At 44.7% G+C, this 25,074-nt stretch overlaps 1 protein-coding gene across 5 annotated transcripts in view; it reads right to left on the reverse strand.

Moving 5' to 3' along the window:
- Positions 1-3,119: 3,119 nt before the first annotated feature.
- Positions 3,120-25,074, reverse strand: part of Rbm14 (RNA binding motif protein 14) — a 28,275-nt gene continuing 6,320 nt past the window's right edge. Inside the window, exons 1-4 of one of the 5 annotated variants that reach the window (XM_051145848.1) lie at positions 11,914-12,083; positions 10,517-10,939; positions 5,431-6,127; positions 3,120-3,713 (exon numbers count right to left, since the gene is read on the reverse strand). In XM_051145848.1, coding sequence (XP_051001805.1) covers positions 5,439-6,127; positions 10,517-10,928 — 1,101 coding nt within the window. In that variant the 5' untranslated portion in view covers positions 10,929-10,939; positions 11,914-12,083 and the 3' untranslated portion in view covers positions 3,120-3,713; positions 5,431-5,438. Of the gene's footprint in view, positions 3,714-5,430; positions 6,128-10,516; positions 10,940-11,913; positions 12,107-18,944; positions 20,813-21,534; positions 23,000-25,074 lie in introns of those variants that run through there. The other 4 variants (XM_051145849.1, XM_051145847.1, XM_051145846.1 and 1 more) reach the window with 4 other exon arrangements.

Here is a 25,074-nt window from a genome sequence, read left to right on the forward strand (position 1 = left end):
GTCTTCATGAAACCCTAAGAGGTCTTAGTGCCCAAAACAAAACGTCTGCCACTATTTGAGAACGCCCTAACCACCGTCATAGGATCTTTGATCCACTTAGAGACAGAATGGATCACAACTCCTTCCAAGGATAGACCAAATATCTGTATACCCCAGACTGGGAGACGATGAGGTGCAGGGCACAACAGCTAATGGAGGAAAGTGAGATTAAGCTTGAGGTCCTTATGGCTATGCATTCTCCACAAACCTACACAGTAAACAAGGAGTCATCAGTCAGGTCCAAAGCCAGCTGACACATGCTAGTCATGCTAGTGAACAAATGAATGGTGGAGAGTGCTAAGGGAAATGTGTTTAACATTAAAGTATTTTTTTTCTTTCTGTTTTGGTTTTTTGAGACAGGATTTCTCTGTGTAGCCTTAGCTATCCTAGACTCACTTTGTAGACCACACTGGCCTCAAACTCACAGCAATCCGCGCCTGCCTCTGCCTCCCAAGTGCTGGGCTTAAAGGCGTGCGCCACCACACCCGGCCTAAAGTATTTTTCTTGCAACAATGATTCCTGAGGCAAGTGATGCCAGTACTATCTTGCCTATTAACACAATAATGTAGCCTCACGGAATGCTCAGTCGCTTGACTGAAAACATAGCAAAATAATTTCAAACCACTTTAATGCTGGAAATGTTATATTCAGTTTCTACAAATTATTTGTTGAGATAGGATCTCATGTAGTTTGTTTGGGTTAGCCTCTAATCAAGTGGTTCTCAGCCTCTGGGCCATGACCCCTTTGTGGTAGAACAACCCTTTCATAAGGGTCTCATATCATATGTTTATATAACAATTCGTAACAGCAGCAAATTTCGTTATGAAGCAGCAACAAATAGTTTTATGGTTGGGGTCACCACAACATGAGAAAGTGCATTAAAGGGTTTCCGCACTAGGAAGGTTAAGAACCACTGCCCTAACTACTTATGTAGCTGCTGAAATCGACTTGGAACTCCACCTCTCCAGCCCTGGACTATTTAAGTGCATTACCACATCAGCAGCTCTGCAAGGGCTAGAAATGAGGCCAGGACTTCAAGCATGCTGAGTATGCTATCAACAGAGCTACATCACCAGACTCAACTTGTGATTTCCAATTCACTATATTCCCATCGCACTTATAGATTTCACACTATGTAGCATGGTTAGTCCTTGAACTCTGAATCATTTCAGCTTCAAGTGCTGCTGAAGTTATCCATCACACTCAGCTAACAGCTTTTTTCCCTTGTGTGTGCACATGTATGTGTGCCACAGTACACATGTGGATGTCAGAGGACACATAGAAGTTGGTTCTTCACCGTGTGGGTTCCAGGTCATCAGGCTTGCCAATAGGCACCTGCCACCTGAAACAGAGTAGGAGTTCAAAGCCAGCCTGGGCATGTACACAGAAGAAACACATCTTTTACTTAAAAGGGGTTGGGGGTGGGGGAGACGGGCGTGGGTTCTGAGCCAGCCTACAGCGAATAATGAAAACACTCCTAGGCTGTTAAAGAAACTAGTCTCTTAAAAACAAAATGCAAGAGGAGTCCAGTGAATTCCCTCTCTCTGGATGTTTTAGTACTGTAAGAAAGTAGAGCAGTGCAGTAAGCACAGCTTTAGGGCCAACTACTCAGAAGGCAGGACAGGAGGGCCTGGTGAGCAATCACCCAGGTTTACTCTGACAAGTCAATAAAAACAAAGAAACCCCTTAGACAGGATGCTCCATTTGATATGCAACTTTATCTTATTTTTGAGGCAGGGTCTCACTATGTAGCTCTGACTGTCCTAGAACTCATTCTGTAAACCAGGCTGGCCTTGAACTCTCAGAGATCCACTGGTCTCTGCTTCTCAAGTGCTGGAATAAAAGGTGTTCACCATCACAGCCAGCTGTGAGTGCTAAGAGCAAAGACCAAAGAAGCATGCCAAAAAGTCTGCCTTGGTCTATCTTTTATTTCTGCTTCCTACCCCATCCCTCAAAAAAAAAAAAAAAAAAAGAGCGCTGTAAACCTCCAGCATCTGGTCACCAACTAGGAAAGTATCCTCAAATCTGTTAAGTCAACAGATCTCCATCTTCCCAAGATTTGCCATTCCCAACCACCACACCAAGAAATTGTGCTAAAATTGTAAATGCATAACAGTTATTAGATCTACCCATTAAAGAAAAAGGAACCAATGTAGATATAAACCTTTCCAAGACAGTGGCAAAGAGAACCAACTCAACAAGGAAGGAAAAACTTGCTAAGAAAAATGTTTCCTGGAAAGATTAAAGAACAACACATACATAACCTATCACAGGGTTTCACATCACAAAAAAATTCTTTTTGTCCCGAGAGCTGTCATAATCCCAGCCATCTGTAATTTAGAATGAATCAATGGAACAGAAGGTCAGTAGAAAAATGTGAAGTCACCCAAGTCAAAAGCGGCTCCTTTATCACCTTTATTTCCTTTTCTCTTTAGCATTTGTGACCACTTTACTAAAAGGATACCTGTCTTAACAGTAAATATCCAGTAGTACTGACTGAATAAATGATTCTGAGACATGGCCCTATATATGTTAAAACATGGGAAACAAACTGTTTTAATAAAAACAAGATACTGAGTAGGTGGCTCCTCACTGCATTCAAATACTTGTTCTCACTGTTGAGAGGGCTCAGTAAGTTTATCAAGGGCTTATAAAGGACCTGCTGGGCCCTTTATATCTCTCATCTAAAGGCATTAAGTACAAGCTATGAGATGCTTGTGGAACTACTCATGTAGTCTCCTGACTTTGGAAGAACTATACAGACGGTGAGATGCATCACAACGTAGTACTGGTCTACAGAGTAGCAAAATGTACTCTGGTGGGAACCATACCTTCATTTTCCCCAAAGAAGAAAGCTACCTCTTCTTCTTCAAACCTTCACCTCTTTCCTGGAAATAAGTCAAGGGAGATATGTTTACTGAGTGTTAACAGCAGTTCCAAGTATAAACAACGGTTATTTCTCCAGCAGGTAAAGATCTACAGCTCTAGACCAGTAGTTCGCTTTATAACAAAAGTAGACCCGTAGATGTCTTCACTGAGACAAGGATGCCATGGCCACATGAGTTCTTCTGTGTAACCTCTATTTAGTACCTTAAGTCCTGTCCACTATTTCAAAAAACAAAATTTAAAAGCCTCTGCAGTATTACTCAGGCAAAGCTAAGCAGCTTAAACTTTAAACACTCCCCCACCTTCTGTTCAAGATACAAATAAACAAAAGAACCCAGAAACAAGCCAAACAAGAACTTTCTCACAGCAGACATACCCTAATTTGAAAAACCATTTATTTCACTGGAAAGTGATCCAAATTTCTAGGTCTAGTCTTTGGGCCAAAAAAGAAAACTGGGAGCAGTGATTCCATCAAGGTCATCCCCAAATCCAAAACCCACTGCAGTCAGGAGGCAGAGAAGAGACAGCACAGCCCCCACCAGTTTCTGCACAGGAGGCATGCTGGGAGAACAGAACACGAATGGGAAGCTAAGAAGAATAAACAGGAGAACAGGAAACTGAGGAGGAGAGAGAACAGGAAAGAGAAGAACTTAACAAGGTAAATTAAGGTCCATGGTTCCTGAGGGACTGAACGCACAGAGCCGAGAACGTCCCGGAGATGGGGTACCACGAAGGGTGTATTCTCATGCACAACCGCAGCTCGGAATTTCAGCCCACACACATCCCACCTGAAAGAGAGCACAGTACAGGGGCTTTACAGCAAAGCTCAAAAGGGCTTTCCCACTTACAGCTTCAGAGAACATCTTACAAAGCCATACCTTGATACTTACTTGTGCCCTTCCCTAGCATCAACATAATTTCTAAAAATGAGAACAGCTTGAAGGTCAGAGAATCATTGGGAAGGCTAAACAGTCCCCAACAAAGGCCTTTTCTCGTATACATTAAAACAGTACACCTTCCATGATAGTAGACAGAGACATTCTATTATTTTCTATGTTAATATTATTAGCATTCCCAAGAGAAGGTAAAAAGTCAGTAGTATGTTTCAATCTAAGAGTGACTGACAAGAACAGAGTATGTCGTTCAAGAACTAGAAAAAAGTTGCATCAATTGAACAAGCTTGAAGACTTATTCATCAACCTTTAAAAGAAGGCACTGGAGAATGTATGAGCTACATCAAGGCAAGTTCCTTTTCCAGTACAATCTAGTCAATGAGCCCAATCAGTCATTTCCTAGCCAGTGGACCTGGGCAAGACACATACTTTCTGCCTTAATATGAAAGATGACAAAGTATCTGTACTACAACAATAAGGATCTATGGCAATGTCAGGGTCACACAGTAGGGCTCCTCAAACTAAAAAGTGCCCCAAGCACAACAGCAATCCCAAAAAACCTAGAGCCCAAAGCTGAAAAGAAGCATCAAAAGAGAGTATGTTCAAAGCCGAAGGACCACTGCAGTGGTAAACACCTATAATCTCAGCACTCGGGGCTGAAGCAGACTGGCACAGGTTCAAGCCAGCTTAGGCTGCAAAGTTAGGCCCTGTAATGGTCAAATGGGCTCAGGTAAAATTGTTAAGTAATGTCCTTAACTAATGGGAAGATGGAGTGACGTGATCATGTTAAAGTTCCTAAGCCTAGATGCTGACATTACTGAAGAATAAACACAGGCATGCATGCAGACTTACATTGCCTTATTATCTTAAATGGAAGATGCCAAACCCAGGGTCAAAATTTTTAAATCTGAATAAGAGGCTACAACACAATAGAATAAAAGCTATCCAAAGTGGACTCTTAAGGACATTGAAGCTGGACTGAGCAGCTAAGTTAGACGTTGAAGTTTATGCCAGACTTCCTTACTCTGTTTTCTATTTTCTGCCTCAATTTATCAGTAAGTTCTTTAAATGCCTAAGAGTGAGGCACCTTTAAGAAGGTGAGAAATATTCTTCAAGATTAAGATATGCCATTTTGTAGGTCTTCATAGGACTTGAACAATAATCAGTTAACTAGTTACAACCTATCATTAGCGGTCAGACCTACCCTTTTATAGCATAATGCATCACTGCAAACTTAAAAAACTAGTGCTGCACAGCTAAAAAATTGAACAGACCCTGAGAAGTGGTGCACAAGGTCTGAATGTCAGGATCCCAGATCAAATTACTGCATGCAAGTTGGACCCAAGATTCACCAGTACATCACTGTCTGTTGCTCCAGACACAAACACAATGAGAATGACCCCACGATCTGAAGCTCTGAAAAAATAGGTCCAAGAACAAAGAATTTTACTTCAAACTTCAGCATTAAGGACTTGTCTGTAAACTGAACCATGAAACTAACCTCACCCTAGCCCTGCAGAAGCAAGCAAGCAAAGCAGCCTAAAATGGATTCCTTTAGGCCACAGGAGGGGTGGCAAAACCAACAGGGGACACCCCACACACACTCTCTCACCTCAAACTTTAAAAGGCTGAGTACCGCGCCCGATCCGCATACTGCTCCCGCTCATACCGGGCCATGTCGTACAAGGAATTCCGAGCAGCTGCTGAAGCTTGGGACAACTCACTGTCATGCCCGTAACCGTAGCCCTCTCCAACAGTGGGGACTGGGCCTGTAGCGCGACGCAGGGGGCTCCGATCCCGCCCGTAATATGAAGTAGAAGCTGCAGTACAAGCAGCAGCAGCAGCAGCAGCAGCAGCAGCTGCTGCTGCAGCAGCTCCTGAAGGTGGCAACAGATGTCTATTGTAGGGATCGAGAGAGGTGGAGGTGAGGTGACTGGCCATGGCTGTGTTCTGGACTTGTGGCATCTGGGACAAAGTCTGCTCTGCATAGTTATTATATGCAGAGGCAGCTGCAGCTGCCACTGCCTCATAGGACCGGGCAGCACGGCAGCGCTTGTAGTAGGCATCGAGCGCTCCGTACGCGTTGTTGTAATACAATGAATCCCCATAACTCATGGTGTAAGGTGTGCGCACTGCTCCATATTGCTCATTATATTGCTCGGTCAAGTCTGCCACGCGGCCCGAACGATCTATTGGACACTCTTTGGACCAGTGCCCCTCTTTCCCGCACCGATAGCAGCCGCTCTGGTCTCCCATCCCGGGCGCGGTCCTAAGCCGGCTGGTGGACAACTGCACGTGCATTCGTTTGCCTTGAAGAAACAGACGCAAGAAGGGTTGCTATCACAAAGTAATGCCCAAGCCCTTACCCCAGCCGCTGGTTACAACAATGGCTTTACCTAAAAATTCTTCATGTATGACAAACTCTTTATGGGAGGGGGAAGCCCAACATACAGATTTTGGTTAAATGACCTGATTTCAAGCAAAGTCAAGCAGATGAAGAAATAATATAGGAACTACCACCAGGCTACTGATTAAGAATTCTACTCTCGCACAAAACAAGGGAGAGATTTCATCCACTGCCAAATAACTGGACAAATACCTATCCCAGTAGACCAACACAAAAGAAACTCTAAAGAGTACTCAGAAACTCTGCCGTTCTCATCTTCTAAATCAAGACTGATTCTATTAAGTAGAAAAAAGTTTACCCAATTTTATACAGATACCCCAAATTAAAGAGATTCTAAAGTTACATCACTTATGAATGATAAGGATTTGTTTCAAAGATAAGCCTGGCAGGCAAGTTTTAAGCTAGACCTTTAGAATAATCACAAATTAGGGAAGTACACAAGACAAGGTAGAACAAAGTCCTCTCTTCAAATTGTCCCTTCTCTTCTGATAATCATCCTAATAGGGCTTCTCCACAATCTGACTGTCCAGTCAAAGGGTCAAAAGAAAGCTGAGCAGGTTGTTAACACATATACACATAGGAAGTAAATTTTTTTAAAAAAAGGATGAGAAACGTACAAAGAATAATCAACAATGTTAGTGATATAAACTGCTCGGAGTAGATTTAAAGTGCTTTCCTCTTTAAGAGAGAGGATGAAAAAAACTGGGCATGGTGGCACATGCCTTGTTCTAATACTCTGAAGGCTGAGGCTAGAGGATGGTTTAGCTTGAGCCCAATCTGTATTACATACAGCCTGTCTCAAAAATCAAGGAAGAATGTGGAAATCTAAGAACATGCTCCAAACACAACCTTTCTTCTGAAAATCACAATTGGTATTCTGAAAATGAAAAATAGTTCCAAAAGCCACAATAAAAGAAAGACACTAACTTTTAGAGTAAAAGTTAAAACTAAATTCCCAATCTTTCACCTAAGAAAATTCTACTAATTTTATCAACAAATTTACTGGTAAACAAATTCAAAAGGGATCTAAATCCAGCAAAATCTTCACTGTAATGACAATTCACTCAACACCTGTTAAAGATAGGTGAGCAGAGAAGGGAGCTCAAAGGATGGTACAGTAGGTAAGGTCACCCACTGGCTGCTCTTCCAGAGAACCTAGGTTCTAATCCCAACATTCACATGGCATATCACAATCACCTGTAACTCTAGTTTCCAGAGGATCCGACACCCTCTCGGGCCTCTACAGGTGCCAGGCATACATGTGGTCCATACAGGCAGGCACTCATTTAAAAAAAAACATACATACATACATACATATATATATATATAAAAGGTGATTAGAAGGATGGGTTCTCTAGCAGCAAAGAGGTAAATAGTATCACGTGCAAAATCAAAATTAGATTCTAGAAAATTAAAAAGGGGAATGGAGGGGCAAAATACAAACCCCATAAACTTCAATAATTCTAGCCTGCAGACCATCGGAAGAACAAAGACAGGCTATTAGCTATGTACAGGCCATAGCAACTACCCTGGCAATTAGCTATGTACAGGCCATAGCAACTACTCTAGCATCTGCCCAGGAGACTACTTTAGCACATAACAATTTAGAGAAAACAAATGCAACCAAGAAGCCAACAGATACATTTAAGACATGGAAGTCATTGATAAATGCCCTGAATAATTTGTTGATTCTGGTGTCCTAAGAGGAACTAAATTTTTTAAATCTTCTAAAACCAATTGTCTTCAAGTAGGCAAACAAAAAAGAAAATATACCCAATTGTAATCAACTGAAAGAGAAAAAGGCCAGTCAGGAAAGTATCACTATTCAACACAGAGCTTTGATCAAGTATTAAAAAATGAAACAGTAATGCTGTTTGTTGGTTTAGGGGAGGCTGGAGGCAGGAAAATGGCTTGAGCCCAGGAGTTTAAGGCCAACCTGGCTAATAATATGAATAAAGGAGGGGATCAAGAGATGGCCTTCAGTTGCTGTCAATAGCAGAACACTTACTAGCATGTGGAATGCCCTGGGCTCTGTCTCTAATACCATTTTCTAAAATGTGGTATTACGGGAAATAAGAGTAAAATCAGTGTCAGATACCCAGTTACAAGAATACTTGCCCTCAAATAGACTACAGTCCTCCCCTTACACAGGTAAGGGCCATGAGCAGACACCACCTCTTTTGTGATTAAAGTGCTAAAAAGTCTCCAAAAATTAGGTATCACAACCCTCCACAAAAGCAGTCTTTGCTTCCAATTAAGTTGTTGACAAAATAAATTCTCAGTCTGCCAATTAAAAGAGGAAAGAAAACTAGACCTGAGAGACCTGTGACATTTTTAATAATGCACAGCAATGCCCATGACACAGGGTACTTGTCACATGGGGAGAGATCATCAAACTCTCAGAAAGGTTCAATTTAAGGAAAATGAACAAAGATGGCAGTAAAGCGCTACTTTGCAAAAGTAGTACTGAAGAACAGAACTAGCCTCTACTTTGTGTTGATATACCCAGACCCAGGTCTGAAATATAGTTCTAGGGGGATCTGCACACATGGTGTGCATATAAACATTACACACTCAAGAAAGGAATACACATGTTAAAAAAGAAATTTAAAAAAAAAACAAGAAGAAGAAGAAATACAATTTTGGGTCTGGTGGTTTGGCTCAGCAGTTAAGAGCACTTCCTGCTCTTCCAAAGGACCTGCCTTCAGTTCCTAGCACCTGTATCATTACATGGTTCACAACCACCTGACCTGAGTTCCAGGGGATCTGACATCCTCTTCTGACCTCTGCAAGTCACATACACACACACATAAACATTTCAAAATCTTTGTGTGTGTGTATTTCCCTTTCTTTTTCTTTTTCTTTTTTTCTTTAAAGAACTATAGCTGAGTTACGGGACTAGGCTGCAATCTGGAAGTTCATCAGCATCTTAGGGGGGGAAAAACTGTTTCTGACTCTTGGACACTAAAAGGATAAGAAGTTCAGCTGGTAATTCAGTCTTTTTGTTTTGTTTTCTCAAGACAGGTTTCTTTCTGTAGCTTTGGCTGTACTAGAACTAGCTCTGTAGACCAGGCTGGCCTCGATCCACCTGCCTCTGCCTCCCAAGTGCTGGGATTAAATAAAGGCATTCAGCACCACCGCCCGGCTTTTCAACAGTGTTTTAAATGTCACTCGACTTTTTTTTTTGCTTTTGTTATTTTTCTCTCAAGACAGGGTTTTGACAAAGTTTTGATCTTAAAAAAAAAGCAAAATACCTTCCAAGTCGATCAATAATCCACATCAACACACAAGCTGCCCTCTAGGCATAAAAACAATTCAGCTAACCAGTGCTTCATGGTAACAGCCGAATTATCCCAAGATGTCTAAATCAATCTATCCCTACATACACATGAAGCAGACTGGAAAACATGCCGCTATTGCTCCAAATTCCAACGCCTCCTCCATAGATCCTTAAAATCAGTCTTCTAGATGTTTTCAAATATAACTCCTTGGCACAGATGTAAAGCATAATTAAATAGAGCCACAACCTTTCAAAAATTCATTATCTTTACTGAAAAGAACTGGGACAAGAGGGTAGGCTTAACGTGGAATTCCGTCCCCAAAGTGCTGTTTTCTCCAGATCTTCCTCTGTCAAGTGCCACACAATGACTACAATGTGCAGAGCCAATAAACTCAGGGTGAAGCGCTTTGCAAAGGGCTTTATGGGAGGCAGGGGCGGGAACGGGGAGGCAGGGGTGGGAACGAGGGGCGGGGAGGCAGGGGCGGGAACAGGGGGCGGGGAGGCAGGGGCAAGAACAGGGGGTGGGAGGGGGCAGGGGCGGAAATGGGGGGGGCGGGGAGGCAGGGCAGGGGTGACAAGTCTTCAAAGAAAGAGTTTATAAACAGGCTGGAATGAAGACTAAGTGCCCTGCCCTCCCCCCATTTCCTACATGGTTTCTGAAAGCTTCACAAAAAAAGAGGCTGGGAATCAGTCAGACTTGATTCGGGGAGTAAAGAAGCCCTGTCCCCTGACTTACTAGGCCTGGCTACCTGTGTTCCATCCCTACATGGTAGAAAACAAACTCCCCAAAGTTGTCCTCTGACCTCCACATGCACGCTGCATCACACTTGAGCGGGAGGGGGGGGGGGGGGGGGGGGCACGGAAATGAATAAACTTAAAATATCTTGTTGAAGAAATGTATCACCCATCCTTCACCAGCAATAAGCTTTCTATCCAAAACCCTTCCTTTACTCATCCAAAATCTTCCCAATAGCCTTGTGTTGAGCTCTCTACCAAAAGAGAGTGGTTCACCTTGAAATTCTGTGTTGTCAAGGCCCCTGATGGCCTCCACTGCATCCTCTGCCCGCTCCATGTGTACAAAGGCATAATCTTTCACGATGTCACATTCGATGACTGGGCCATACTCCTCAAACTTGGCCCGAAGCTCTTGGTTGGTACAAGTGGGACTGATGTTGCCCACATGTAACTTGGTTGAAGCTTTGCTCTTATTCTTGCTGGCTTCCACATTGATGTTCACTCCGTGCAGCTTGTAGTGGTGCAGGTTGCGTATGGCATCCTCAGCGGCCGTCTTGTCCTCTATGTGCACAAAGCCATAGTTCTTAATGATGTCACATTCCAGCACCTTCCCGTACTGCTCGAAGAGTGAGCGGATCTCCTGCTCTGTGGCCTCCCGGGGCAGATTTCCGATGAACAGCTTCACCATCTCCACACAGCCTACAAGTAAAGAGGTAACATTTTAAGGATAGACCTTAAGTCCATAGCAACTTTTTTTTTTTTTTTAAATCACTGCCATAAATAAAGATGGGCCACTCCTTTCACTCCAGTCCCAAAGCAGCCTCTTAAAATCAAGTTCACAAATTCTAAACAGGAACCAATGGGAAGGTCAGCAAGAGCCTGGTTTACTCCCCACAAGAACTTCTATAAACGTGTGTAACAGGGCAGTTCTTTGACAAAGGGGATTTTGTTGTACCTACAGCACAGAACATTATAGGCAAGTGCTCTGCCACTCAGCTATATCCCCTGCCTCGGACAAAAGGAAATATTGCTAGAAGTTTTGAGCACAAATAAAAAGCTACAGCGACCGAGCATTTCTGCCCACTGTAAAGACCATTAGAAAACAGACCTCTATAACTACTAGACTTGCTAATTATCTCAAATTAGCTTTTCCTCGCTTAGCAACCATTTCCGGAAAAGTGAGTCTTGCAGTAGCTACGTTTAGGAGTTTCCTTTGGAGCAGTGAACGCTGGGCTCGAACAGATAAGTATGGGAAATACACAAAGTGTCTGAGTATGGGAAATACTGCTGGGGAGCACGTCATCACCAGCTCCTACAGAAAGAACGGCTGCCTGGTCAACGATGGGGGCTACAGGTTGGTTAACGAGGCAACAATGCCCCGGGACAGGAGAAATTCTCCTGTCTAAATCTAAGAGTTATCTAGGTATAAACTCCAAAGTAGGAAAGTGAGCAAACTAGAGGACAAGGTGGACAAAAGTAGGTAGGTATTGCGGAGTTTGGGGGCTGGAGGCTTGGGGGAGGGCTGCTTTAGGCTTACCGCACTAGTCGAGGACCGAGGTCGGCTCTCAGAGACGAGTGTGCAGGCCGCAACCCCACTAGGACAACCCTGATGCCCAAGGGAGTCAGTTAAGTTTTAACAGAACAAAGGACACAATGAAAGTGGAGTCTCTCACCGCATGGAAATCTGCAGGTCCTCCTCCTTGCAGCGCGGACCGTTCTGACAAAACGCTAAAATGGCGGCGGCCACAGCAGTGACTCTGGGTAGAAAGGGGGATGAACCTACCACCGGATTGGCCGTTCGGTAAAGTAAAAGGCTGGCGTTCTCGGAGATCCTCTTCCTGATTGGTTACCCCGGACGCCAATTACCTGAGAGGCCAGGAAGAGGTGGAAACGTCAGTAACCGGAGCTTTTATAAGAAAGCCAATGAGCACTCAGCCTAGTGAAACCGAAGCCACTGATTGGGCAAGAGGTCCATGTGAGGGAGGAGCTACAAACGTGGACTTCTTCGAAGTGCCGCCCGCCACTAGGCAGAATGAGCAAAACTCAGTGTTGTGGTCCGTAGCTTCGTGGCTCCGACTTTTAAGCTTTCTCATTTCGCCACTTCCACGTGCATACCCTGACAGCACTCAGTCTCTACTCCATGATTTCGCATCATCCTCTAACTGAATGCCACCAAACCCGCAGCATGGATGCTGCTGCATCCACCCAGATTACACAGACCTTCCGCAATAAACAGCCAAGCTCTCGCCCCTACTTAATATCAAATTGGGCAATTTCCAATTTGGCCCTTTTGAGTCCCAAAGCTACCCTGAAATTAAAAGTATCTGTAGGTAACTGAAAAACTTTAAAATAGTCAGTGGATCCAGTTTCAATTAGGGTATAATGGCCCAGACAATGGGCTGGCCAAAGACCTTGGAGGCGCCGGGGTTAAAGATCTCTCTACGAAATAGCCTCCCACCTCCCAAAATGTGTAAACATGGAATTGAAATTCGACCCCCCCCCCAACCTCACCCCACCAAGAGAAAAAAACAAACAAACAAAAACAAAAAACAAACGGGAACAGCCAAAGTTTGGTTTTGTTTGGTTTTATTGGGCACCATTTAGTCAGAGCTTCAAGTTTAAACTCCCTAAAACTGACCTTGGAAGAAAAGGCTGTGTCACAATGAGCTGTAAACAAGTACATACGAACAGTCTTCACGGGGTCCAGCTCCCTCTCACATTTTTCTCACCCACTGGCTGCTTCACTTAATCACATACTCATTGAGAAGCAACTTTAGTCATGATATTTTGCAAAGCAGCTTTTGAAGATGGAGATAAAAGGGAAAGGTGCTGAATGGAGAACTTAAACATTAACAGGCAGGAAGCAGGGAAACTTCATGAGAACAGGAAGACCAGGAGTGAATAGAGCATACTACCACCCAGAACTGCCGTAAAAGGAAAAAGCCAAATAAAAAAACAAGACAGAAAAAAAAAAAAAAAAAAAAAAGCCTAACCCACTAGCAGAACACCAGTCAATAATTTAAGTATGGGAAGCAGGTCTCTTAAAAAAATCAAAATAGGACATTAAATATGGCCACGGTTCATTTTATACTGGTGCACCTGAGACTTGGTAAAGACCACCTAAGGACAGTAATACAACAAAACTCTACACAGGCCCTTTCTGAGGGAGTCTAACATGCATTACCAAAACTCAACGAGCACAGAAATGCATATGGTATATAAATTCTTTTCTCTCAATTCAATCTTCTAAGTTTTCTTATGCCAAAACTCCTGGGGGGGGGGGGTGGGGGACAGACCTGCAATAGTATACAAGATCAACTCACTCCAATAAACTAGAATCCCTTCAGTGCCAAAAGGAAAGAGACTGGTAACAATTCATACTACTGTGCAGATATCAAGACCACCAGACCTTACCCTATGACCAACCCCCAAGTCAAAATAATCTCCTTTGCTTTTAAATCTTTCACAGTTGAGGCACAGTACCAGCACTTGAGTTAAATTGCCATGACCAGTCTATATAGCAAATCCCAAGTTAGGCAAGCCTACACAGTCTGAAAGAAAAACTGTGTGTGTGTGTGTGTGTGTGTGTGTGTATCTTCATGGGCTATCTACCCAACCAGGTTCTTGCTACATTCTCAGTCTTCTCAGTCACTATCTGCCCTCCACATAGACTGGTTTTATTGTCCCTACCTATTCAGAGTGGAATATTCTTTCTTCAGATTTTTTACTGGCCACTCCATCTTAAAGGCATAAACCCTGACTTGTAACTTTAATTACTTCCACTTAAAATTGTATCTTTTTGATTTTCTATATTATATAGCTCCAATATGTTAACTACTCGGTAACATGAAAGACACTCAAATACTTGTTGACTAAGAAACCAATGTATGGGGGCTGGAGAGATGGCTCAGTGGTTAAGAGCAATGGCAGCTCTTCCGAAGGACCTGAGTTCTCTGAGCACCCTCATGGTGGCTCACAACCATCTATATTGGAATCTGGTGCCCTCTTCTTCTGGTATGCAGGTGTACACACACACAGACCACATATAATATATATACATATATATGTATTTATATGTATATGTATGTGTGTAAGGAAATAAATCTTTTAAAAAGAAACATTTTGATAACCCTGAATGACTGAATTTTCAGTATCAGGTTAAAAACTTAGGACACAGTATACTGGATGGAGAGATGAGGTCCTTAGTTTAAAATCCCATTACTGTTGGGCGGTGGTGGTGCACGCCTTTAATCTTAGCACAGGCAGATCGCTTTGAATTCGAGACCAGCCTGGTCTATAATGTGAGGCCAAGACAGCCAAGGCTACACAGAGAAACTCTGTCTCTAAAAACAAAAACAACAATAAAAAATGCCATTACTGAGGGGGAAAAAACTCTTATTGCCTAGAATATTCTAATCTCTATCAAAACAAAAAGCTGATAATCAAAGTCAGAGGTGGCTTTATACTGTAACTTTGACAAATGCAATAAAATGAAGCCTTAGGTAAAGGGAGTAACTATAGCTCATATCTTCATACTGATGTCTATCTACCCAAACACAGGTTACTCACAGGTGTAGGAACTTGGTGTTTTCCCTTAAAAAAAAAAAAAACAAAACAAAAAACACCTACTTCAAATCCTCTACCTTTCCCATCAACCCACCTACAGAACCACAGAAGCATTTTTATTGGCTGACACCCCTCACTGTCCTGAAAATTTTTAAGCCATTTTGTCGGTCATGGTTAGGAAGGCAGCTCAGTAACAGAATGTCTGCCTAGCAAGGGCCTGGGCTGGTTCCCCAGCAACAGCACAAAAACTCTTAAGACGCCTCCTCTGACCTCAAATTCATGATCCTCCTGCCTCAGCCTTTCTAGTGCTAGGAATATAGGAATGAGACAATACATTTGTCTAGTAATTTACATTTGTAATAAATAACTGGCCCCTGGTCTAGAAATGAATTACAAGTTTGACAAAGTTTCAAATTATAAGCCAATATCCTTCAAAGATAGTCATAAGGAGCCAAAAGGATAACCCCAGCTAAGTATGCCAGCTACGCCATTTCAATCCCCTTACATTCAGACATTTCTCCTTGTAATGTGATCCTAGGACACAAATATTGGGGAGGCCACCAAAATTGGTATGATCTAATAGCTCAAGTCACAGCTATGCACCACTCATAGCAAAAATTCAGATTTTAATGTGCCTTGTATGTGCTGTATTTATACGTATATCCCAATTACTTTGTGCTTCACCAGGTCATCACAATGTCCCAAAATCCCAGTATCTTTTTACGTGTGAGCCTAAATTTTTTTGGTTTTTCCAAGACAAGGTTTCTCTGTGTAGCCATGGCTGTCTTGGACTCCCTTTTAAAACCAGACTGGCTTTGTTTTTGTTTTTCGAGACAGGGTTTCTTTGTATAACTGTCCTGGCTATCCTGGACTCACTTTTGTACACCAGGCTAGCCTCAAACTCACAGCGATCCACCTGCCTCTGCCTCCAATTGCTGGGACTAAAGGTGTGTGCCACCACTCCTGGCTGCCTGAGTGAATTTATGTGCACCATGTACAGGGCCTGCAGACAGTGTTGGATGTTCTAGAACTAGAGTCAAAGTTTGCTGTGAGCTGCCACCAAGTGACTTCTGAGAACCAAACCCAGGCCCCTTTGCAAGAGAAGAAAGCACTCTTAACCAGTGAGTCATCTTGGTAGGCAAGAGATTAAATTTAATACCTGACTATGATACCATCCTTTGTCATTTGTTTATTCTTTCAACACTAACATGAAATAATAATTACAAGAGGAATAATGCATTTTAGTTTTGATGAACATATAGAAATGACTTTCAGGCAGGCAGTGGTAGTGCACACCTTTAATCCCATCACTTGGAAGGCAGAGGCAGGCATATCTCGGCCTACAGAGTGAGTTCCAGGATAGCCAGAGCTGCACAAAGAAACTCCATCTTGGAAATACAAAAGCAATAGCAAAATGCTCCTGGTACTAAAATTATCACCTCTTTATACTTTTTTCTGAGTGTGTTGATTTAAAGATCATTTTTAAGCAACACTTAGAACCATGACCATTGTTATGAGGAACTAAGTCTCTGTTGGTAGAGTGCTTCCCAGCATGAGTCCCTACAGTCATTCAAATCTCAAGCACCACATAAACTGGGCATGGTGGTATTGTCAGTGATCCTAGCACTTGGGATACGAAGACAGATATGATTTCAAGGTCGTCTTCAGCTACATATCGAGTTGGGAGACCAACCTTACACGTAAAAACCCTGTCTAAAAAAAGAAAAAGAAAAGAAAGTTGAGTATAGAGGTGCACACCTTTCATTACAACATTCATGAGACAGAGACAGGCAAACAGCTGAGTATGAGGTCAGGCTGATCTATAGGTCAGCCAGTGCTACACAGTAATACCCTGTCTCAAATTAAAAACAAAAAACAAAAACCCACCATGCTGGTTGACAAAAAGAGGCAGAATCCAGGATTCAAATTCAGTAAACCTGAGACAAGTCTTACTAAAGAATTCTCAGTATCAGCCGGGCAGTGGTGGCGCATGCCTTTAATCCCAACACTTGTGAGGCAGAGGTAGGCAGATCTACGTAAGTTCGAGGCCAGCCTGGACTACAGAGGGAGTTCCAGCACAACCAGAGCTGTTACACAGAGAAATCCTATCTTGAAGAAAGAAAGAAAAAAAAAAAAATCTCAGTATGAAGTTTTTAAATCAAATCCTATCTCAAACAAACAAACAAACAATAAATAAATAAATAAGTATTCTCCAGCCACTGATACTATCTGCTCCTTGATCTACCCTTTGCCTAGCATTGCTCATCAACATTAACTAGTTCACTGAGGTAGGTCCTGCTGTCCAGTGTGGAAATCTCTGTAGGTCAAAAAGACTGAACTCCCCAAGTACTGCCATCTCAAGCTTTACATATAGTTTCAAAAGATTCAGAGCTAGACCTGAAATCAATTTTAAAAATTTTTCTTCCAAAACCTCTAAGTTAGCATCTTTTAAAAGTAAAATTTGGGCGCCGGGTGTGGTGGCACAAGCCTTTAATCCCAGCACTTGGGAGACAGTGGTAGGCAGATCGCTGTGAGTTCCAGGCCAGCCTGGTCTACAAAGCGAGTCCAGGTCAGCCAAGGCTACACAGAGAAACCTTGTCTCGGAAAACAAACAAACAAAAAAAGTAGAATTTGGGGGCTGGAGAGATGGCTCAGAGATTAAAGAGCACTGACTGCTCTTCCAAAGGTCATGAGTTCAATTCCCAGCAACCACATGGTGACTCACAACCATCTCTTCTGGCCTGCAGGCAGAATGCTGTATACATAATAAATAAATAAATCTTAAAAAAAAAAAAAAAAAAAAGTAGAATTTGGATAAACATTTAACTTTCTGTGTGTTATCTCCTCTATTACCCAAAGTTCTATTACAGTACACTGGTCCATAAATCTGGTGTTTTCATTATGACTTTACACATCCACACTATTCTACTGTCCACTGACTTGCTTGGACTGACAAGACAAAATGCCTGGAAAATCAACAGACATGCAAGAACTTTAACAAAGCTTAACGCAGGGACACAGGAGCCAGGAGTTCTGTGAAGAGATGTGACTAGAAACGTTGCACACCGCTAGAGACTAGTTCCTCACTGGTAAGTCTCATTATCTCTATTGCAAGAAATGGAGCCCCCAGGCCACCCAACAGGGAGGAAAAGCCAAACCTCAAAAAAATAGCTGGCCTCTATGTAGTACTGTTCCAGGAATAAACCAACAAACTTCTCCAACATGGCCAAGGTACAGGAGGTGATATCTGTATAAGTTGAATGATTTGAAGATAAGATGAAAGCCATTCCCTCCAGCACTTACTACAGTTCTGTCTTCCCATTCACCAAACCCAACTGTTCCCAAGTTACAAGAACAAGCAAAGTATGATGGGCTATAGGATTAACACTGGTGGATAACTTAAATGAAAAGATGTTTTTAAATAATCTGCAAGGGAAAGGAAAATGACAAATGTAGCTTCTTCTGGCTTGAATGAGAGCCCTGAGGGCTGAGGCAACAAGACGGTCAACAGTTAGAATGATCCAATAGGCCAAACCACTCAAGATGTTGGGCTGCAATAAAGATCATCAACACTGGTCCTGGGAACATATTTAAACGGCTTTGGGGCGGGGGGGGGGGGGGGGGGAGGGAAGGCGCGGGATTTTTTGTTTTTGTAGGAACCAGGGAATTATGACTGTGGCAGAACAAGAACTACAGAGAAAGGAAAATGACAAAGGAATACTACAAATACATAGGCCACAATCTCAGCCTACACTCGACCTTCTATTTATTCCCCACAGTCACGCCGAGCCTGTAACTGAGCCCTCAGCTCATTCTACCCCCTGTACTGCAAAGGAATGAAAATGAGCAACCCAGCACCTCAAGGCAAGGTGGTGAGCAGAGAGAGAGAAGCAAGTGAAAGAACTCTGGCCCCATCCCCAATATGTCCTAAGCTTTATCCCACTGAGCCACAAATAAGAACTCCTGGCTTTGAGGCATTTTAACATGATAGGCAGAAGGAAGAAGACATCTGGGGCAAGCTACTGTCACAGCCAAGTTCATATGAAGCCAATGAAGGAAGCAGATATCCCCCACCCCAACCTATGTGGCAGCCGCAGGCACTCAGGCATACACAAGTGCACACACACTCAGACATACACTCTCCCTTCAGCAAGCCCCCCAAAATGTCTCTAAATCACCCTGCCCCAAGGAACATCAGATTTCAGTTATCACTCCAGTTAACCCGTCTTCTTTCATTTACCCATCAAGTTACGCCTCCATCTTATCCCTGGTTGGAACTGCCCGGGTCTTCCATCCCTCTCCCTGACAAGTATAAAAAATTCTCAATTCTTCACCCAATCTCAGTGTCCCTACTTCATTATGTTTACATACCAGCCCCTTTTCAAGAGTATGTCTATTGTAACACCTTCAAACATAAACCCGGCCAGAAGACATCTAGAAACCGTAACAGATGCACAGGGCAAAGGACTCTCAGGTGATGTGACGACTGAGGCTGGCAGGACACAGGAAGGACGCTCCGTGGTGAAGTTCAACAGCTGACGTACCAGGACTGGCCAGAACAGCCCATATGCTTCAAATTCTCCTTGGCCCTCCTTTCTCCGACCACGGGGCAGTACCAGACAGTGACATAGCCCACACCCGACTGTGGCTCCTTTCCCAGGTCCCAGCCTCAACACTCACTCAAGCCCACTGCCAATGGAAACACTGCAGCAGCCCATTACCCATCCCAGGCAGATCTCAGCCAGAACCACCCTGCTGGATCATAGTTTTTGCTTTGGTTTTCTGAACTGGGAAAAAGTCAGGGACACTGACCAAACATAAGCAGAGGAAATGGGCATTGTTTGTTGAATTTTGATGTGATCAACTAAAATTGATGGCTAAGAAAGTCCAACCACTTGGTCTGAACTCCCCAGCCCTAAAGATGACATGCTATTTAAGACGATACTGAGCTTAATTCCACTTGGTACCAGGGAACTATTCCAATCCCCACATTGAAACACCTTTGCACACCCACTCTGGGTCTTCAGGCTGCCTTTCTTCTAGCTGTCACATCTTCCTGGATGTCAAATTGGCTCACCTGACACTGAGTGCAATCAAGACAATGACAACCAGGTTTCCAAACCACGAATCGCCCCAAGTTTTATTTGTAGTCCATACAAAAGAGGAAAAAAAATTAAGATTTCTAACACCACCTACTTGGGGAGATAGGGAGTTGGGACTATGCCAGTCACCATCACCTAAAACATTCAGTGGTAAGCATGGATTTGGACACATACCAACTGACTGTCCCAACAGGATCTCAGTCTCAACAGTCTCTACAGAGGAACAGTCAGGGGCCCCTGAACAGATGGCATAGCTTGGCGCATAGGAAATGGTTAAAATAACCCTTTCCTGGCCTCCCTCACATCTAAAAAGAAAAATGCGCCGCCTGACCTCAGCTATAGTTTGTATTACCCTCCAGACAACCTTAAGTCACACATAAAAATAAAAGGGAGCCAGGAAAAATAAAAATAAAAATATAAAAGAAATTCCCATTCTGGGGAGGTGGCAGGGTAGAGGGAAAACCGCAGATCTAGAGCCAGTAGCAAGATGTGCTGCTGAGGCAAAGAAACAAAGTAGGTTACTGCCAAACACAAAAGGGTCCTCTCCTGGGGAAGGCCCACATGGTCCAGGGAGGGGGATGAAAAAACCGCCACTGAGAGAGGTACAGGACAGGGTAGTGATAACCTGGGTCTACACCCTACCCTACACCTCTTCCTCTCTCTCCCTTCCTGTGGCACCCCATCCCCAGGATGGCCCTACATGCGGCGCTGGTAGCCAGAGTGCATCTGAGCTGCCCGCAGGTAATCATTATAGGAGCCCGAATAGCGTGCGTAATCGGAATGGGCATCGGGCAGGCGACGGTAATCCAGCGAGGACTTTGTCGGCGAGCGGCGGAACGAAAGCTGCGACTCTGATAAACGGCGGTAATCAGAGAGCTCGGCTAAACGCCGGTCGGAACCATACCTAGTCGAGAGAAGAAGACAGTTGGTGAATGAGACAGTGGGGGGAGGGCTCCAGGTGGGCCTAGGGGAGATGCCACTGGGGACAGGGATGTGTTACCAGATTTGTCTGTTTGGTTTCCTTGTCAGAAGGCTCACCATCCTATGCAGGCCAAGAAATCAAACCTGGGTTCAAGTCAGTGGGAACCCAAGCCCTCTGCTGAAGCTCTAGCCCTTCTAAACTGGCCAAGGTGACTTTTGGTCTATAGTCCCAAACAAACTATCCCCATTCATGGGCCCTACACAAAAAGACCCAGGTTTATCAACAGAACGACGGACGAAAGCAGCGTCCCCAACTTCCCAGGGTGGACACGCACCTCATAAGCTTGCCTTCAGCCAGTAAGTGCCAAAAAGACTACTCTCTTTCACATCCACCCAACCAAACCACAACAAGGGAGTAAGCTTAAGACAGCGGGAAAAGCTATGAGCCAACCCTGCACAAAGTGGCTCCAATGGGATAGCAGGTTATCCCTAGAATGGTCATGTTTCCTCGCCCCAGGTTGTTGGTATCACCCCTAGCTGAGCACTGATGGCCAGAAATGTTCAGACACTCACCCTCATGACCTTTGGACATCCCCACAGAAAAGACCAAGTGAGGGGCCGATGGCTCCTGTTCCCCTCCCATGCCAACCTCAGCCCCTTGCCCTAAGCCCCAGCTGGGGGCTGAGGCGGGGGGGCATACAGTACCTTTTCGACATGGCGACAGCTTTTTTGTAGGGATCGTCGTAGCTGGCCCGGGGTGGGGAGAGGCGGGTACGCTCATAGGGTGGTGGGGTGCTGTTGGCGTTGGCAACCGCCCCCTGGGACATAGACAGGTAGGCTGCTGACGGTTGGCCTGTCCCATCGTAGGCACTGCCCGGCTGGCCACGGTAGGAGGCAGCAGCCTGGGGATGCTGCTGGGCAGCATAGGAAGCAGCCAATGAGGCTGACGACTGAGTGCGGTAAGGAGCTGCCAGGGTGGCAGAAGGCTGAGCCCCATAGGCTGCTGCCGCACCATAGGAGCCAGTGGCCGCAGCAGCAGACTGAGCTCCATATGAGCCTGACAGGCCCATGGATGCTTGAGCCCCATAACTATTCAGCTGGGTCTGAACAACTGGTTGAGCCCCATAAGAACCAGCCATTGGGGTAGTGGCTTGTGCAGCATAAGCAGCTGGCTGGCTCGCATAGGCAGCAGCTGTGGCTGGCTGTGCCACATACGCAGCAGGCTGTGAAGAATAGGAAGCAGCCTGCTGGGCAGCATATGGGGCAGACTGGGCACTGTAAGAGGCTGAGGGCTGGGCATTGTAAGAGGCTGCCTGGGCTCCATAAGCTAGAGAGGAGGCTGCAGACTGGGCCCCATAGGAGGCTGCTTGAGCCCCATAGGAACCAAGGGAAGAAGCTGCTCCCTGTGTGTTATAGGAAGAAGCAGCTGCACGAACCCCATATGAAGAGGCAGCCTGGGCGCCATAAGAGGATGGCTGGTTTCCATAGGAGGCAAGGGAGGAGCCCTGAGCCCCATAGGAGTTAAGCGAAGAAGCTGCAGCTGCCTGACCCCCATAGGTGGAAAGGGCTGAGGCTGAGGGCTGGGCTCCACCATATGGGCCAAGGGAGGAAGCTGCAGCAGACTGGGAACTAGGGCTAGCCAGCTGACCCCTGTATGGGGCCCCAAGGGAGACAGAGGGCTGAGCACGGTAAGAGGCTGCCTGGGCTGTCATGGGCTGAGTCCGATAGCCGACACCCAAAGAGGCAGAAGGCTGGGCCCTATAGGCAGCTCCCAGTGACACTGATGGTTGGGCCCGGTAGGTGGCTGGCTGGGCCGTCAGAGGAGCCACGTAAGAGGCTCGAGGAGGTGAACGGCGCAGGGGGCTGCGGTCGCGACCAAAGAATGGTGGTGTGGGCTGACGGGCTTGCCCGTCAAAGCCACCAGTGCTGTTGCCAAAAGCCTGCTGGTAGTCGAAGGTGGCAGAGAAGCCACCAGTTCCAGGGAATGCTGTATCCCCAGCCCCTGGTTTCTTGGTCTTGTCCCCAGACTGGATAGCCAGGGCAGGCCCCTTCTTCTGCCCCTTGGTTGAGAGTTCCACGTTGATGCGCTTGCCCTTCACTTCTTTGCCGTTGAGCTGCGCGATGGCGGCTTTGGCATCTGCTTCCTTCTCCATGTGAACAAACGCGTAGTCTGATAAAGCAGCAGACAGAGGGTTAGCAATTAGGGGGGCAGGGCATGCTACCTGTTGGGTCCCAAACTGGACACACAACAGCACCCAGCTGTTGCTAGCTACATACAGGCCTCCACACCCTCCTCTACATGAGTATGCCATGAAATGTGGCCGATGTGTAACAAAACTTTTGACTGTCTCAAACAGTCACCTTCGGCTATGGCCTTCTTCCCTGTCCCCCTGCCACCTCAACAAACCGACTTTCTGATGAGAAAAAGAAAAGCAAAGATGAACCACAACTCAAGATAAAACTCTTCACAGCTTCTATAAATATACACCAGCAGCAAACACAGAATTCATGCTAGATGATTTCTCAATTCAAGTACATCTGAAACTACTGACTGCTCACCTCTGAAGCTAAGAGCTTAGAACACTAGAAAGAACCACTCACATTTTGGCATGACTCACTTCTCAGTTTAGGTCCAACCTAGTAAAAACAGAGCGGCTATAAGAAGCATTCACAAATTCCTCCAATGTAACCTTCCCCTTTTGACATTACTTTCCAGTTTTCACAACCACTTTTTTTTGTTGTTGTTGGTTGGTTGGTTGGTTGGTTTGGGGGGGGGGGGGGTTGTTTTTCGAGACAGGGTTTCTCTGTGTAACCTTGGCTGTCCTAGAACTCACTATGTAGACCAGGCTGGCCTCAAACTCAGAGATTGCCTGCCTCTACCTCCTAAGGTCTGGGATTTTAAAGGTGTGGGCCACCATGCCCGGCTTCACAGTCACTTTCACACACAGGACCTGTGAGCCAACAGGAAAAAGAAGCACTGTATTCTCTTTTAGGCAAAAATGCTCAGTGTGTATGTGTGGTTTGCTGTAAATCAATGTATTCATACCAAGACCAAAGCCTCAGCTAGCTCTTCCATGCCCCTTTGTCTCTGAATCAGTCTTTATCCTGAGAAGTCCATGGACAGAACTGTCTACCATGGACAGAACTGTGTAATATGACTAAAAATGTTAACTTGGACAGAAGCTAGATCCTATGAGTGTCAATGAGATATGGGAATGAATCTACATCCACATTACTTCCTCTATTTCCTCCTTAAGGGAGAGAAGAATACCTTTCCCTTAGAAGACTGTTTACTGGTTTTTCAGGTTTACCCTTAAGGAGCACTTGCTTTTTGGTGGGGTGGGAGTGTAGGGCAGGCAAGACAAGGGACTGAACATAAGAGTATACACAGGCTTGTTCATGACTGAGCAATTATCACCAGACACCTGCCTAGGCTCTCTCATTAAAGACCTGAATAAGGCATGGTGGCACACACCTGTAATCCCAGCTTTCACGGAGGCAGAGGCAGGTGGATCTCTTTGAGTTTGAGGCCAGCCTGGTTTACAAAGCGAGTCCAGGACAGCCAGGGCTACACAGAGAAACCCTGTCTCAAAAAACAAAACAAAAAAGACCTGAGTATGTTGTATTGGGAGAAAAGTCTAAGGCAGGATATTGATCTGAGAATTCTAATCACCTATGCATGAATGGGAAAAACTTTAATGGGGAAGAAATTCCTGGTAGCATCCACACCATAAACCTCACAGAGCCAGCCATCAGCAGGGTCTGAAGACCAATGACAGCAACCTGTTCTTGAGAAGGAAGCCTCTGCACTTAACTTCATTTTGGACCTGTGGCAATCCAGGAGCCAGGTTCAAGAAATGAAAAGTTATCTGGATAGAATTACAAGGTCCATTCTTATAAAATAGATTATTGACCAGCCTCCAAACAAGGACCTTCACTCTGAGATGCCGTATCTAAGCTATTTCTATGGAACAAACCACTTCCTGGATTTGAAGACAAGGCCACCTCCCAAGAAATAAAAGGTAAAAGCCAAGTGCAGCAAAGGAATATGATCCTAGGCCAGGAACTAGAAGGCCCAGCTTTAGATCCATCCATCATTGATTTCTTAGATGACTGTAAAGAACTTACCATTTATTTCCCCAGTGGAAAAATTCATCCTACCAACCTCAAATTAGAAGACAGAAATGCACCAGGAGTGATGGCGCACGCCTTTAATCCCAGCACTTGGGAGGCAGAGGCAGGTGG

Source organism: Acomys russatus, chromosome 5 (assembly GCF_903995435.1).
Source record: "Acomys russatus chromosome 5, mAcoRus1.1, whole genome shotgun sequence".
NCBI lineage: Eukaryota > Metazoa > Chordata > Mammalia > Rodentia > Muridae > Acomys > Acomys russatus.